This window comes from Mycteria americana, chromosome 2 (assembly GCF_035582795.1).
Source record: "Mycteria americana isolate JAX WOST 10 ecotype Jacksonville Zoo and Gardens chromosome 2, USCA_MyAme_1.0, whole genome shotgun sequence".
NCBI classification, from domain to species: domain Eukaryota; kingdom Metazoa; phylum Chordata; class Aves; order Ciconiiformes; family Ciconiidae; genus Mycteria; species Mycteria americana.
The window spans coordinates 46,304,030-46,320,986 of NC_134366.1; the positions used below are offsets into that span (position 1 = coordinate 46,304,030).

At 38.7% G+C, this 16,957-nt stretch overlaps 2 protein-coding genes across 2 annotated transcripts in view; one reads left to right on the forward strand and one right to left on the reverse strand.

Moving 5' to 3' along the window:
* STT3B (STT3 oligosaccharyltransferase complex catalytic subunit B) overlaps positions 1 to 7,876 on the forward strand; it is a 55,296-nt gene extending 47,420 nt beyond the window's left edge. The window contains exons 13-16 of the mRNA XM_075493203.1: positions 1,580 to 1,753; positions 2,798 to 2,911; positions 3,972 to 4,184; positions 6,203 to 7,876. Of these exons, the coding sequence (XP_075349318.1) occupies positions 1,580 to 1,753; positions 2,798 to 2,911; positions 3,972 to 4,184; positions 6,203 to 6,283 (582 nt within the window). The 3' untranslated portion in view covers positions 6,284 to 7,876. The remainder of the gene's footprint in view (positions 1 to 1,579; positions 1,754 to 2,797; positions 2,912 to 3,971; positions 4,185 to 6,202) is intronic.
* Positions 7,877 to 12,083: 4,207 nt separating this feature from the next.
* The window catches only part of OSBPL10 (oxysterol binding protein like 10), a 126,146-nt gene continuing 121,272 nt past the window's right edge, over positions 12,084 to 16,957 (reverse strand). The window contains exons 10-12 of the mRNA XM_075493204.1: positions 15,505 to 15,687; positions 13,788 to 13,941; positions 12,084 to 12,999 (exon numbers count right to left, since the gene is read on the reverse strand). Of these exons, the coding sequence (XP_075349319.1) occupies positions 12,955 to 12,999; positions 13,788 to 13,941; positions 15,505 to 15,687 (382 nt within the window). The 3' untranslated portion in view covers positions 12,084 to 12,954. The remainder of the gene's footprint in view (positions 13,000 to 13,787; positions 13,942 to 15,504; positions 15,688 to 16,957) is intronic.

Sequence of the window (16,957 nt, forward strand, 5' to 3'; positions counted from 1 at the left end):
GTCAGTACCTAGTACAGCAGTTGGACCAGATCTGCAGACAAGCAGTGTTCAAAATCAACAAATTAATCAAGCTGTGCTTTGAGCATACAAAGTCCTGAAAAAACGTGGATTGGGGAAGGGGGGGATTATATGTATGTGCTTTTGACAGGAGCGGGGAACTCACGTCAGCTGAAAGCAAGCTTGGGAAATTGTACTGTTGGTGCTAATCTCGGTCAACAAGCCTTCCCATGTACTAAGACACTTTTCTCTTATTTTGGTTGTTGACCTGACAGCATTAGTGTGTTTTAGATGGACATTCAACTCTGATAGCTCTATGTGCCTCCCTCTTCTACAAGAGGTAGAAGTGCAGATACCATATCTAAACCAACAGATCCCTGCAGGACAAGGCACATCAGGTGAACAGAGAGACTGTGGAAGTCCTCTGTATTGCATAAGCACAGTAACCATACACATGACAGCAATTAGCAATGATGGGTTTTAATAAAGAATTCTCTCCAGTATGAGTGCTGGCGCTGTCAGGTTCCATTTCAGAATGAATACTCCATAAAGGGGGACCCAAGCAATAAATGTGTGTTGCGGCGAATACCTGAATACCTGTGCTCTAAATGAGGCCTCTAAATGCCCCTGAGACACGTGCCAGGTGACTTCCTCCTGCACAGAAATGGAAACCTGCCAAATAACTTCAGGTTGATTAGGACCACGGCCAAGAAGCTGAGGTTCTCGGTCTTTTCGACAGATTGCAGCCTAAGCTTAGTGTTTTCTAATTACGTTCTTAACTGAATGTTACCCATTTGGATGCAATATTATTTATATTGTATTTACTCCCTTTTACTACAGCGATACATTATTATGCCTTAAGTGCAAGAGCTTCCATAGCAAACAGAACTACTGAACTGAATGCCAGTTACTGACCTAAGTGAATTCTTCGAGTGTGGGAAGTGACCAGTCTGGAAGAGGTTCTGGATACAGCTTTAAAAAGTTTTTCAAGGCCAAAACTATGTTATGCTTTTAACTCAAGGATGTCTCTATTCTGACATTTTCTCTGTGTAAACTTACCTGAAATTCAGCGCTGAGGGTGCCTGTATGCTACTGACTGCAGTGCAGCATGGCTGCTTCATTAGTGAAGGACAGAGCTCAAGGGGGAAAAAAAAAAACCAACCCACAACAAAGAAATTACTAACATTTCAAATAATTTATTGACTTTGGGCTGTGTCTAAAGCTTTGTAAATAATTTGTAATTGGGTATTTTCTTGCAACACTAAGTTTTTGGCAATACAGCCATGACTTGAAAAAACCTGTAGGTGCCACAAAAGGAAAACATTGCTTATTGCTACATTTTATACTCAAAACACTCATTTCAACAGGCAGCACTTCTCTCGGAGAGGAGGAAATATTTCAATTTAGGTTGGGCTTTTGAGTTTCTAACTAGACACAACGAGTTTTCTTTTATCTAGAATGAAAATGTGGGCTGTGGTTGGCAAGTATGTATTCTTGGGCTTTGGTCTGGCAGGTTATTGATCTATGGATCTGTTCGATAGGCAGCCATGAAGATACTTAAGATTTTTTTGCTGTGATACAGGTGGGAAAAGCAATGTCATCAAATGAGTCGGCAGCATACGAGATCATGAGAAGCCTGGATGTGGATTATGTTTTGATTATTTTTGGTGGTGTGATTGGTTACTCTGGTGATGATATTAATAAGTTCTTGTGGATGGTGAGAATAGCAGAGGGGGAACATCCCAAAGATATTCGGGTAAGTGGAAACGTACACAGGAAAACTGAAGTGTTCTTGGCCGAACACTGTATTTCTGTATGTTTATCTCTACTGGTTTGATTTTTTTTAAACTTTTATTTATGTTGTTGCTTTTCTGGTAGTGCTCATTACAGTGGAGGGAAATCTCTACTCCTTATTGCAATTTTATTTGAAAAATGTGTTATGGGTTGTTTTCCTAGAACAGTAGGAGTGCAGAGGCCTGTAGCCCAGTTTCTTTCAATATTTATGGGTTTGAAAGGTCAGTAACGTCAAAAGCTTTTCACTTTTTTTGCATGATACTAAAAGTACAGGCTATCTTTTGTAATTCTTGTGTGTGTCTCACTATGCACCATCGTACTTTAAAAAAGGAGTGTTCAGACTGTTTAAACAGTTGGCATTACAAATTTCTTCAAACTCTGTAATAGTAGAAGACAAGTTAAAGTGTTAATATTGACTTATGTAGAGTTTAAGTTATTCAAACATCTCAGAGATTGCAGGAGTCTGGAGTAATATTTGCTTAAGCCTAACAAAAACTTCTAGATATTGAGCACAGGCTTAAGGGAGTAGCCCGCGTGCATAGTTTCATCTTGTACTGGAGATGAAAATGGCAGAAATGATTTGTTTAAACACTGGGCACATATGAGGTTTATGGTAACATTGCAGACCTTGTATATTAACAATACAGTGCTTTTCACCTTTCTGAAGAATAATTTTGATAGATGCCCAACTAACTTTTACATTTGGAGATCAGTTTTCCAGTAACTGCTTACTGTGAAGTGACAAAACTTGTACCAGCACAATAATATGGATTTAGGAAGATTGGTCCATTGGGGTCTGGGTTACAAGCAGGTAGTTTGTATCTATTTTACCTTTAATGAGCACCGTCATTTTCTGTTTAAAGACTAGCTTAAATCAGCTTTGAAACTGTGAAAGTCAGTTTAGATTCTTTATGAAGCTTTTTCTTTGTGGAAAAGGGAATGAGAAATGACCTTAAATAGGGGTTTAGTTTATATTGACTCTTTGTATCTTCTTTTGTTTTTAAAGGAAAGTGATTACTTTACCCCTCAGGGAGAATTCCGGGTAGACAAGGCAGGTTCTCCAACTTTGCTGAACTGCCTCATGTATAAAATGTCCTATTACAGATTTGGAGAGATGCAGGTTAGTGCTACAACTTCTACTGAATCTTAATTGAAATGTGAGAAAACAAATGTTGTTTTGATGTATTTTCCATCTTTTAGATTGAGTGTTGCTTGTAGTAGCAGAATCGGAGGTAAGAGTCAGCTTTACAAATTAAAACACATCCAGGCATGGTCTACTGTATATAACCTTTAGAAAAAAGCATTTCTGCTGCTAACCTGCACTTGTACTTAGCTTTTTGCTGTCCTTCACATTGCCCCAGACGAGCATCTTAATTCCATTATGTAGTGCGCTTGCTGAAGCATTAACTGTTATGTTGTGGAGAGCTTTAGATTTGTTTTTTTAATAGCAACACAGAAGTGGAACTGTTAATTGACTATTTAGTATCTGTCAGAAACTACCTGATTTCTATCCAAGTCATATCAGTGTATTAAACAACACGGCACTTATAAGGGCATAATTCTCGGAGAGGGTTGTCACTCCCCTTTGGGATCATCAAGCATATGTATGTAGCTAAATCTGCCTTGTTTGCTTTTCTCTTTCCTGTTCTTCCCCCCACACTGCCAAGGGCCCTTCATTCTGATGTGTTAGCACAAGAATCCTTTATTCAGCTAAAATTGATGCCAGTGGATCTCATTTGTAATGCGGGGGGGTCAAATTTAACTGATAAACATAAACGTGAACTATTTCAGACTTGTATGGAAAACCATGAAAGCGCAAATTACTGCACTATAGAAGAGAGAGTACAAGGGAGGAGCTATGCTAAAAAGCCACCACAGGCTGCCACACCTCAGACTTTCACTTGAGTAGTTTCATCTCTGAATGCAGACGTGATATTTCTGTTGAGACATGAAGTGCTGTCTCCTGCGACATCTGTAGGAGTAAGAATGAATTTGTCTCTTTCTCAGTTGTAAAAAGGAACTGAGAGTTGTTTCTGTGTAGTAGTAACCAATGCAAGAGCAGCGGTGTCCTTTGACTAGACCAGTTGAAAGCGTTGCCTTGTGGCATGAACTAACACAGTTTGCAGTGATGGGTGTTTTGGGTTTTGTCTCGAACTAATATGCAACTTCAATTTTTATAGCTGGATTTTCGGACACCCCCAGGATTCGATCGTACACGCAATGCTGAGATAGGCAACAAAGACATTAAATTTAAACATCTGGAGGAAGCCTTTACCTCAGAGCACTGGCTTGTTAGAATATACAAGGTGAAACAACTAGACAACAGAGAGACATTGGATCATAAACCTAGAGTAACCAACATTGTACCGAAACAGAAGTATTTGTCAAAGAAGGTGGGTTCCCAGTGAAGTAACTGAAAGGGGGCAGGAGATGGCAGTTTATTTTTAACAGTGAACCACATAGCTGGTGAATTATGTATTTCCACTAGCCAGAATGTTATGGATACTGTTCATGTTAGTGTCCAATATCAGGCCTGCCTGCTGGTAATAATTGTTCATTTACTGTCTGCTTAACTTAAAAGCATGTGAAGACACAAGGCTAGATTTTTTTTTTTAGGCAGAATGCTAACTGGAAATAGAGTGTGTCACTGGCTGTTGCAGCTCTTAAGTATTCATGTAACTGGAAGTGTAATCTCTAAAGTACATCAATTCATGTTTCAGTAACTATGGCTCACTAAGTAAATCATGTGGAAGTTGCTTTCTGACTTTGTTTGAAAGTAGCAATGCCTAGAAGTTTAAAAATGGCAATTTTGTATAAATAAATTAAATATGAAACTTTTGTTGACGGAACTTTAGTGTCTGGCTGCTTACTGTTTGAAGTCATCTTCACGGTTTTAAAAGTGTTAGCTGTGGTGTGCTACTTCAGCCTATTATGAAAGATGTGTTACCAGGGGAGTTGGGGAGACTCTTGGCAGCCCTCTCCTTCACAACATCTGTTTCCTATATATGCAAATATGTGTTGCAAAAGAAATTCCAGAATCCTGCCAGAAACAAATGTGTAACAAACTAAATTGGTATAGGCAGTAAACTTACACTGTGTCATGGAAATACAAGTAAAGAATGTTAGAAGGTAAAGATGCTTATTTTTCTGAATTGATGTAAGTTCATAAAATAAGGCATTTGCGAGTTGCCACTGAAGCTAGACTTATCTTAAAGGGAAATTATAAGCTTTACCATGCCTATCATACACTTAGTGTAACTTTTGATCTTAAGTGACAAGCAAGGCTATATTTATTAATGATAGATGTATTGACCCCACAGGATAAAAGTTGATGCAAATTCTGATCCATCCCCAACTCTTGCATTACAAACAGGCTCTACTTCCCATTAAGAAATCGCAGAACCAGCAAAGAGCGTGGGGCGAATGTCTAAACTAGGATGTCTTAAATGCATTCTGAGGGCTCCTTCCTAGCCCCAGCTTTTCAGCAGTTGCTTCCTCACTGGAAATTGAGTCCATCTCCTATCACTCTTCCATGTTAGGAATGACATTGCTCAAGCTCAGAGATACAACATGTCTTGAGTATTACATATTAGTTTGTATCTATCTCACTTTATAGTAATATTGTTGTTGTTGTTATTAAAAAGAGAAAAGTTATATTTAATGGACATAATAGAGCCTGCTGGTAACCACGGCAAAGTGCAGCACATGTGGGAGCTGCCTACTGTCTGATTTGTTGTGGCAGGCATGTTGAATGTACAATTCTACCTGCCACAGGCTAACTGTATTTATGCAACTTTGAAGTTAATATTTCCTAAGACTAACATTAATGCTTCCCCCCATTACTGCCTTAAAAAAAAAAAATCTAAAATATGCTGATAAAGACACATGAGCAGAAAGCGCTAACTAGGCTACAGACCAACAGCAGAGGACTAAAGACTAAAATGTGATTATTCGGTTTTTCTCTTACTTTTGAAGAATGCTGCTTTGAGCAAATATTTCTATCTATCATCTTGCTAACTTCTAAGAGAATCAAATAGTGCCAAAGATGCAAGAAGGTATTTCCAAACAAAACTAACACTCTACACCACTTCTGCTCTTCGGGCGTATTAGTAGAGCTTTATCACTTTATCATGTTGGTTAATTATTAATTCTGCCTCAGCACAAGCTTTGAAAACAATTCTACAGAGCTGGTAGACGGGGCTTGCAAAAGTACATCTTGTGCAAAAGCAAACGTTGGGTATGAATTACCAATCCCAACTTTAAAAATAATAACTGGATAATACCTAGTTGAGGGTTTACCATTTAAGCTCTTTAAAATCAATCTAAAGATCAGGCATTGAAATGCACATCATTAAACCGCGGTCAAGACTAAATCATTAACTAATACATTTTATTCTGTTTTTCTTTTTAGACCTCCAAAAGGAAGCGTGGCTACATTAAGAATAAACTAATTTTAAAGAAAGGCAAGAGACCCAACAGGAAGACAGTTTAAATACACTGTTCCGATTGCTAATACGAAGCAGTTGTCCTTGAGATAACCAGTCTTTGCCTTTAGCTCAAGTCATGTTTCACAGCAACATGAGGGTACAGAACCATCATTGGTCCAGATTATTGTACAAAATTTTCAGGCAATGTCTGATTAAAAATATTGGCTTATTGAGAACAGCTGTTTTAGATTTGTAATGTGAAGCAAGACAGAGCTGCTATCCAAGTCTAGCAGCATTTTTTTTATTGGTACATATTATCCTTCAAATCTGTTGAGAATTTGGACTGACTGCACCAAAGAACCCTGTAATTTGGTCCTTGGCACATGCATACTTGTCAATCTTTTTTGGAAAACACTGTTCAGCTGAATAGCAGCAGTATGTAAACTGGAATGGTGAAATCTAAAAATGACTTGTTTTCAACAACTAGGAGGAAGCAGAGCTCTCTGAAATTAAACTTTCAAAATAAGTTACTCCCGTGATTATTTTTCAATGGTTTCTTTCGGTGTCCTTTTCCTCTTGCTGCAGGCTGGTTTTGATCTGGAGTGCAAGAAGCAAAGCTGCAGTTTTCACAGGAGCTGACAGGAGGACAGATCAATTGGATGCTAGTTTAGCTTGGACCAGCTGCTTTTGTTTAACATGGGGTTGCAGTATTGCTGCCTTACACTGTCATTTCATAAGGTAGACAAGGCAAATCTTGCACACTGTAGACACAAGGGCTAAATTTGTATCCTCCTGAAAAATCTGAAACGACAGTGACGAATGCTGTAGTAACATACAACTGAGCACCATGTCACAGCTGGTGCTTCAGAACAGAAATTAAACTATTTTAGGTAAATGTTTACATTGGTAAAACAAGTATAGCCTGTTTAATGGGGAAAAAAAAAAGGTTGACAGGTATACAAAACCCCTTTTCTGTGGCTGTTGGAGGCAGAGGATTTGCAAACCTCTTCCCCCCCTCACTGCCTTTCTTGTGAGGGTAAAAGTTTTTCTGGAAATCTGTTTCTCTGCATTTTTATTTAGAGTGCTTAAATGAATTGAAGAAATTCCTGCTATAGTGCTATTTGCTTTGTCTGTCTTTTATACTGGTTTTTTTTTTTTTTTTTAAAGTGGTGAAAACCGTCAGATTAAATGCACTAAAATATAAATGGAGACTGAACACGTTCACTTTCCAGCTATAGGAAAACTTTATACAGACTTGAAAATTTTCTTTAATTAAAATGAAAGGGTTTTGCAGTTTGTTTTCCTGCCACAGGTTGTAACTTTTTATAGAAACAAAACTTGCATCAATACTTTGATGTAAAATGCAGAATAGTATGTACCTTTCATGAAGAAAATGTAAATTTACAGTGTTCTGTGAGAATGTTACTGCTGACTTCTTTCCCAAGGTGTAGAATATTTTTTTGATTTATGAACTCATTTTTGACTCCAATGGTTTACACAGACCAATACTACAGCTGCAACATTTTCACAAAGGTAATTAAATCTGGATTTCTGGCCCCTGTCTTTGGAGATTTCATTTTATTTTGTTGCTTTAAAGCTCAATGCAGACCAGTTGTTGACTGTAGGGGAAAATAAAGTTAAATCAAGTTTTGTGTTAAGGGTGTTGTGTCAGTTTTGTTGTGATTAACCTGATAACATGTTGCTTATAGTCCTAGTGATAAATTAAGTCATGCAAATGCCATAATGCAAGTCTGCTGACCTCATTAAGTTGCTATCATGAAGCCACAGCAGCTACTTAACATCCTTGCAGCTTAAATTTATTAAGCCAAAGGTAGGGCCTTGGCTGTGATGAAATTCAGGTGGCTGTAATATGTTCAGAGAACAGCAGCCATCTTTCCCAAACACACACGTTGCAGTGAATCCTTCCAGCAGCTGGAGAGGCTCAAGCTGTTACAGTTGCTTACCACAAGCGGAAGGGGTGATTGTGATGCACGATTTGTAATTTCTTACTTCTTCCAAGCAAATCTGTGTCCTGCCCACTCACCACTGGTAAGAAATAAGCCATCTAACATTTGGAAGAACATCTGAAAGGCTGCAGAGCAGATGCTGCTGGTCAGTCTGTGGTTTGGCAGTAACTCAGCCTTGGTTTAAGACAGGAAATAAAAGGTTCCCCTCCCCTCTTTAGGTATCTTTAGCAGTTCTGTTAGTTTGTTTTCTGTCTTAGCTGACAGTGTTCTCTTTAACAGAGCAGAAATAAGTGAATCCTGTCAACTTTTATAGCACTTTTAAAGCTACATGAAAGAAAAATAAGCTAACTACAGGGATCTTAGCCAGCCTGGGCCTAAAGTTGCCTACCACTTACCTGAGCTTTCTTAAATCTAACTTGACTTCAAGGCTTCTGCCAATGTTCTGCATTTAAATGGAATGAAAAGTTGCAGTCATTAAGGCAGCCACTTAGAAAAAACAGAGTTACAAAGAAGAACTGGCAGGCACTGTATCACCTTCCTTGGTTCCTCAGGAATCTGCACACCATGTAGGTTACCTGGTTCTCCACCTGCATCCTGGAATTACTCAGCTAAACCAACTTCTACCTCTTCTCCCCGAGAACTGAACCATACTTGTACCAGCAAATACTACTAGCATCTTGCATCATTATCAAACATATCTTCCGTACTGGTTTATTTCCTTTGCTACAGCCATCCTTTTGTTGTTCTACTAGGTCAAATTTGGAAGATGTTGAAGCATAACTGCCACAAAACAGTAAAATCTGAAGTAAAAAAAAAAAAAATGTTTAAGCCAGGCTCTGGTCTTCAGTTGCTAAGGAACTCAAACTGCAAGTGTCTAGAAGCCAGTATTGCACAAGTTCTGTATCCCTTAATCATTACTGTTGAAAGCAGCGACGGCAGACAGTACTATTGGTAATCCCAGAAGAAATATTTTGACTTGTGGAAGTAATTCCATAACAGAGGGGGAGAAAAGTCATTAGTTAAATATCTTGACAGATTTACTCTTGAAAAAACAGTTAAATGCTTTGACTCAACCCTCTGTACATATTGATCCCACTAGGAGTAAAAACTGAAAATAAATCATGTTTGGCTATGACTAAAACTGTCGATAATGTCTTTAAACCAAATGTATAAACTGCTCCGAGACATCGCCTTGAAGAAATGCAATGAAAGGCAAGGAACACAACTGAGTAGTGTTTCCTCTCCTATTTACAGCCAGTGTTGCTTTCTGTTTTGCATAAAAACCAAAGTGTTCTGGCAGGGTAGTTTGCAACACTGTGGATTAATGTTTAAAATAAACCAGACCTGCATTATCTAACACTTGAAAAATGTTGACCAGCATTCACGAAGCCTCTAAGCACATTTTTCCTCCCCCTGCAAGTGTCCAATGCTGCAATAAGTTAGAGTTGTATTTTAAGAGGTATCTAATCAAGGATCTCTGTTAATGACAAAGATTAAATGAAGTATGATTTCAGAAACAAGGGAACCTTAACCTATTTCCTTTTTATTTGTCAAAATAAGGCATATGTTCCCCAGCCTTTCCTAAAGCTGTGATGCAGCCCAGCCCTGTTTTCCTTGCGTAGTGCTGTCCAATTTCAACAAAACCTTACCTATACAGCATCTGGCAATATGAACAGGGCAGAAATCCCCCCCAACAAACCAGGATTCAGCTGGTAAGTCGCTTCTATCAGGACCCTGCAAAGAGCTCACAGGTGCCCTGAGTGTTGTACACCGCTCCTGGACATCTGAGTAACTGGTACCAGTTAACTAATGCTTCAATGGAAAGAGAAAGGGCATCCCACTACTAAATGAAACAAATCTTTTATTCATGAGCATTGTCATTTTTAAATTCACAAATTATGAAAGGAAGGCAAATCAGAAGAGACTGCCAGAGCATCTTTTAAATGATAAAGGTATAAATTTTCTTTCTGAACATTTATAATTTAAGAAAGAAAAAGGTTGCATAGGCTTTCTACAGGTGTGCACAAAAAAAAAAAATCAAAGTACATGGAGGTTTTTACATTACAATTCAGAGTGTACATTGGCTGCTTGAAAAGGAAAATATTTACTTGCAAGTCCAAGACAGCTATTGGAACAACCTACAGAATAAGGCTTATGAATATTTACTTTTCAGTCCTGTAAAATATACTGAACACATAACTATCAGAAAAATGAAATTACATTTGTGAATCTTGTTCTGGAATCTCTCGCTGATGGGATCTTTTCAGAAAGGACTATTTGTATGTTTGCCTCTCCCAAGTTACTTTGGAAAATAAACAGCGGTAATGGCATCAGGGGATTCTTCACAGCATCAGAACAAAACCATTTATCAGAGCACAAGTGGAATGTTCTCGGCATGCAGAAACAACCAAACATGCAGACAGAAAAAATCTTCAATAAATTACAAGTGTAAAATTATTCCAATTTCTCCTTAAAAGAACAGCTACAGCATCTTTGTAGCCTCGACGGTCACACCATCAAAGCTGAAAGAGGTCTACTCTTTCAGGAGTGCAGGCCTGCATGCCTGACAGACAGAGGTTTTCAATGGCTATTTTTAGTGAGTATGTGGCTTGTTCTTTGGTGTGTGAAAGTCAAAGTTCTGGGAGAATGTTCCACGTGTTTAGTTCTCCATTTTTGATTGTTCTCTGTGATGATACTACAAACTGTATGAATACTTCTAGTTACTTATCAGACTAACCTCTAGAACAAGAGTGGATCCATTAAAGTTAATTCTTGCAGGTGATAAAGTACACGTTTTCCTGATGATACTTGGTAGTAGTTCAGTGATTACTATGACAGCATCATTTTGGCTTTGTTACAGAAAAACATCAACTGTTCCTAAAAATAAGATTGTTTTCCTTTAAAAAAAAAAGTGTCAGTTACAAAACCAAGCTCATACAGTCCATATTTTTTAAAAAATAGGATTTAAATCATTTATAACATGAATCTTTCTGATGTGCAAAAAAAGTACATACAAGCAGACAAAATAGCATTTAGGAGGAAAAGGAGCCACACCTTCATTAAATAGGGATCTGAAGTTCAAATTTAAAGATCTATTAAATATTATGTCCAAATGAACAACTAATGGCATGTTTCCTTGTGTACACACCTCTGTTTAGCCTTTTGAATTGCTCAGGAGATTTAAAAATCTACCAAAAAAATAATTACAAAACGCAGGACGCACAAGAACAGATATAAGCAGTGCTTTGACCTAAATATATTTGTGTAATATCTATAAAGCATAAGCTATCGTATTAAGAAAGCAGACAAAAGGCACAAAATTAATCAGTACTACAGAAAGGTAGGCATCCATGCTACTGTATGTTAGAAATATAGTGGTTTCTTTATGGGGCACTGAAAGCAGCACTGAGCAGAAGTCAGCACATTTTACATGTGCCTTTTGTTGTCGCTTCTCTCAAAAACCTCTTCACTTTCAACAAGTACGAACTAAAAAGCAACGAAGCTTTAACACACTTCTAGGATCCACTTTCTTAGTGTCACAGTGGTTACCTTACAAAGCAGGACCAAGCTACAGGATTGACCGGGGCAAAAGCAAAATAAATCAAGATACAGGTCTGCTTGGACCCTTAATACAGAATTAAGGGCTCTGACCAGATGAGCTCTGTCTAATTTCCCAGAGCAGCGTACAGAACCCACCTCTCGGCTGGTGGGGAAGGCTGACGCCCGTCACAGCAACACAGCAGGACAGGACTCCCACCCAGCCTCACCCGCCTCAATGCACATCCCGGCATTTTAGTGTGAACACATCAGCAGTGGTTTAACTTAAAAGGCAAGGCTGTGAACTGGGGTGTCTCAGGCACAGCCCAATGACGTGCTATGCCTCTCTTACGTGGGGGTGGAACACCACAGCTACCTCTGCCAGAGGGATTTAGCAGAACACGTAATCCAAAAGCATTGGCATGACAGTAGCCAGAGAACATTACACAGCAAGATCAAAATTACCAGAGCAGCTGGCTCACTGGTGACCAGAAATCTATTAAACAGCTGGAAGTATGAACAAACAAAAAAGCAAGGACACAACGGGTTAGTGCGAACAAATGTTCTTGAGAAGGTATTGCTACTTCTTATAAGATGGCAGAAAATTCACACTCGTAAGTGACAGGAAACATGCTCTTAAATCAGCATCCCAAAGAGCGAGCGCGCTGTCAGTGTATCATTCTTATGTCAAAGTGAGTAACTCAATGACTGTTTAGACAGAATGACTGCCATTAAGTGACACGTCACATTTTAAGTGCAAAACATTTTTGGCAAAAGTGAAAAATAGAAAAACCTTAACCAGTACTAATAAAAAAGTATTTTCTTAAATACTATCATAGGGCCTGATCCTGCAAGCACACAACTCGGGGAACCCCAGCTGAGTCCAGCCAGAGTTCTATGCCCTAACACTTAGAGGAAAAGGTCTTTAAATCACTGTTAGTGTTTATACTTGTTTACATGTAGTGTAAATAATACACACACAAACACATACACACTGCGTGTATATATGTGTGTATATATGGATGTGTGCGGGTGTGTTTGTGTATCCATACACACAAAATGGCTCCAGAATAAACTTGAGCTTGTGGTTATTTTGAGATGCATCATTCACAGTATATAGCTTCTCGTTTGTATCTTCCAATAACAGGACCTATTCAATGACATCTTGAAGTTACATACTGTATCATTTTAATTCCTTTAAGGTAAAGTTATGAGGCAACTGCTCTATCCTGTCAATGGGTCTTCCAGAGAGGATTCAAGTATAGCCAACCGTCACCCTGCAAGAAAATTAGGGAGAGTTTACAAACTAGATTTATACACACTGGATCTGTGTATGTCCGCATAAAAGCTAAAATAATACTAATCAACACAAGAAACCATCGCTGTCATCTGAAAATTCTGTGCTTAATGAATTTACAGGTAATCTGGGCGGAAGGGAAAAAATTACAAGGGGGAAGAGAAGCAATGAGAAGATGCAACAGATGAACTGCTGGTTTAAATAGCTGCACATACCAGCTAACGTAACAACACGGTCACATAGTAATTCCCTCAGTCAGTCTTATTTCCCTTCCCCCTTTCCTCTAAGAAAGGGCAAAGATGAACTTAGTAAAATCTGTTTCATTTCAAGCAGATGAAACCCAAGACTGTGTTTAAGATGTCCGTGCTTACTTACATCGGACAAGTATCCCTAGATCGTGTTCACTTTAGTGTGCTGAGATCAAGATTAGTAGGGGATGTGAGTACATTTGCAAATTTGCATTTGCAAATTAAGGTGTGGATTTTAAGGTAAAAAACCCGTAGCTTTAAGTGCCTAACATTAGGTACCAAAAATTCAGGTTAAAATAAATCTAACTGAAGGAAAGTGAACAAGTTTACAATATGGACATGGAAAAATCCATTGCTCTTCTTTAAGCGCCAGACTCTGGCAAAAATAGAATTTAAAACAATCAGTGGTATACAACACCACTAGCCCATGGTAAAAACCACAGACCAATTCATTTGTACTAGCATCCTCTTATATGCAGAAACATGCTATAGGGTCTTTAAAACAAGACAATGAAAGCACCTCTTTGGCAAAATATTTTGGTTTCCACAGCGTTGTAAGAGCCACGCGTTGCCTCTCCTCTGCTCGCTGTCTCTCTTCAAGGCGGTGCTTGTGTTCTGTGGCTGCATCAATATTGCCTTCTTTCAGAGAATTGGTGACGTGTTGCCAAAGGTGCCTGCGTGATGGAGAAGGAGCACAAGTGACAGAGTGAGAACACTTCTGCCGCAGCCTAGTGCCTGGCTAGACAACAGTATGGTGAGAGGCAGACTGATGCCGTGTTCTCCATGCCATTTTTGCAAGTCACATAGCTTGTCAACCATCACTCTCCTAGGATATTAATTGCATTTGTGGACCAGACTTTTGGATTTGTCCAACTCCTGGTATTTTGCCATGCAAGTTAACATTCTCAATAGCTTTTGTTCATGCTCCTGACTCTTCACAACCTGAGCTTTTTTCTCAAAGCAGATGGATTTCTTTTTATCATTGGCTCTTCACATTCTTTACTGATGGTCCACCCCCAAATGAGATGTGTTTATTCCGCATTTATTTGCAGTTAAATTTTTGAATTATAAGGGAATGTTAGCCAAAAGCCAAGAGTACATTAAATTGGGACACTGACTGTTCCCACCAGGTTATTAACAGAGGAACAGATGCACCAATTCTAGGGAGCCCTTCTGTGTCTGTGCTCTATATTCCCAGTTAACAATAATTATCAGTATATAACCAAACTCGTTTTTCACACGACTGACCGCATTCAGATGCAATGCCTTCTCACACTATATGAGCCTAGCAGAAACTTTGCCCAGAAAAATACTGTGAAGAAATAGACTGCAGCTTTCACATATTTCCAGGGGTGTTTAAATGAGTTTCTGTTTGCAATCTGATAAACTGCATATCCTGCAGAAACACTGGATATTTGTAATTTGCTTAGCAGTATCCAAAAAATACAATAAATACGCTGCAGAGCTACTGGTTTCCTTATTTACTCCAACCTTTCAGTTCCTAAACTACAGGGAAAAAATGAGTTTGTGATAAGCAGGCATGTCTAGAAAGTAAGAAAAGTATATCTGACCCTGCACAATGACTCAAGACACACCTTTGTACAATAAAGAGAACATATTTACAGATAATAAAATGAAGCTTAACTCATCCTCCAATAAAATGTTCCTAAATTCAATAACAATATTGATTTTTCTGAAGATAAGCGTCAACAGTTATTGACAGGATATAACAGAACAAGTTTTTTTTCTAATGTACCTAGTCTGAGTTAGGCATGTGATGTGGGTGCTGAGAGCCTTAAAACCACGTGTGTGTGTATTTATATCTCACATTGCATCACATTTTACATATTTTTATACATATATATATTCTAAACTATATAAAACATGAAAATCCAGTCTAAATTATAAGATGCAACATTACTTGCAACAAACTGACTAATGTGACTACCATGTTACAATCACTCAAAAAAGCAGGTGAAAGCACTGCATTACCATTTTCCAAATGCTCATTAAAACGCATACAAGCATTCTCCCCCTCTAAAAAACTGATGTATACATCACTATAATGTAATTTATGTTCCAAAGAACCAATACACAGCTTCAACTATTTGTGCCTAGATTAACGTGCTGTAGGAAGCGAGGCGTTTTTGAAGCACACCATTTATAACTGCAGTTTGCTTCCCTGTTCTGTTCCCATCTGACGTTTAGAAGCAGAACACTAATGCCTCTGCCCTTACCTTGATTCCAGCGGGCCTTGCTTTGCTATCGGCCTAATCTTTTTCCTGATAACAGGCAGTTTGTTAGTGTCAATCACTTTGGTTTCTCCGTTGCTGTAAGTAAATTCCAGTGTACCGTTCCATTCTCCCTGTGCCTTGCATACAATGGTGTTAGTGGGATTGTGTTTCACTTCAGCTGTAACCCTAATTCAAGAGGGAAGAAAAAAAGACCACAGAAATAACTGATACCATTTATTATCAGCATATGAGAGCACTACCACAGCTAAGGCTACAAGCAGCTTTCTACAGATACAAAGTAATTTTTCAAGCCAAGTAGTGACGCTCTCTCCAAAAAGAAAGCCTCAACTCAAGAAAGCTCTGCTAACACAGCAATAGCTTTTGGACGACATTCTCCCAAAGTACAGCAGTAACCCAATTTAAAACTCTGATACTCAGCTCTAACACAGAACTGTTTACCTCATCAACCTGAAAAACAACTCCTGACATTCATGTGACATTTTCAGTACATGTTATTTTCACACCTGAACATAATGCTGTCAGATACCTATGTCAAAGACTTCAGGTACCTTTATTTTCTTCTTTAGCTCTGCAAGTTTACTTCTCAGCTGCTGAGAGGCAATGACTAAAGCTACCTCAGTGGTCCAAGAACTGGTCTGAGAGTGAGCAAAGTAGATAGGTAAGACTGGAAAACTGAAATGCAGGGAGAAGTTTCGTGTGTGTGTGTCTCTCTGAACATGCACACATGTGCTTCAGCAAGCCATGTCACGTAATCTGTAAACCCAATTAAGTTTTTACATTATTAAACTAATACAGCACAACCTTCCCCAATTTTCACTCACCCTGATGGCACCAATTATTAATCTACACCTTTTCGAAAAACCCCTGTCAAAACAGCCCATCTTGACATTTGCCTGAACACAATATTGATAACAGTTGACACACATATGGAAGAATAATTGGACCAACTGAAATAAACCAGAGGTAACCATGCAAAAGCACAGCCTTCTCATGGACACTGCTACAGTCCGCAGCAGAACAAGAAAGAGGTGTATGTATGTTAACGATTGGGTCATCAACTTGAGCATGGAAGTAAGACAGGAAGCTATCTTGCACAGTGCCTCTTCACACCCTTAATAAAGGCAAACCAAAGACACATAAATAATATTTTCATCATCTGGAATTCCAGTGCAGAAGTGGGAGTCCCCAGTAGGGAGCTACCGCTACGGGCAGCGACACTTTCACTTCTCTCCTCCTTACAGGAGCTTCACCAGGAATACCAGTTCATCTACAAGACTCGTGCAGAACCAGGAGCTGGTGTAGCAGAAATACTGCATTTTCTGCCTAACATTTTTCTGATTGTGCACTTACAGCAATTTTTACAAGCAACAAAGCCTGAAAGAATACATTCACTTTAGTTTAATGAGAGAAATACATCCAATTCAGTTAAACAATA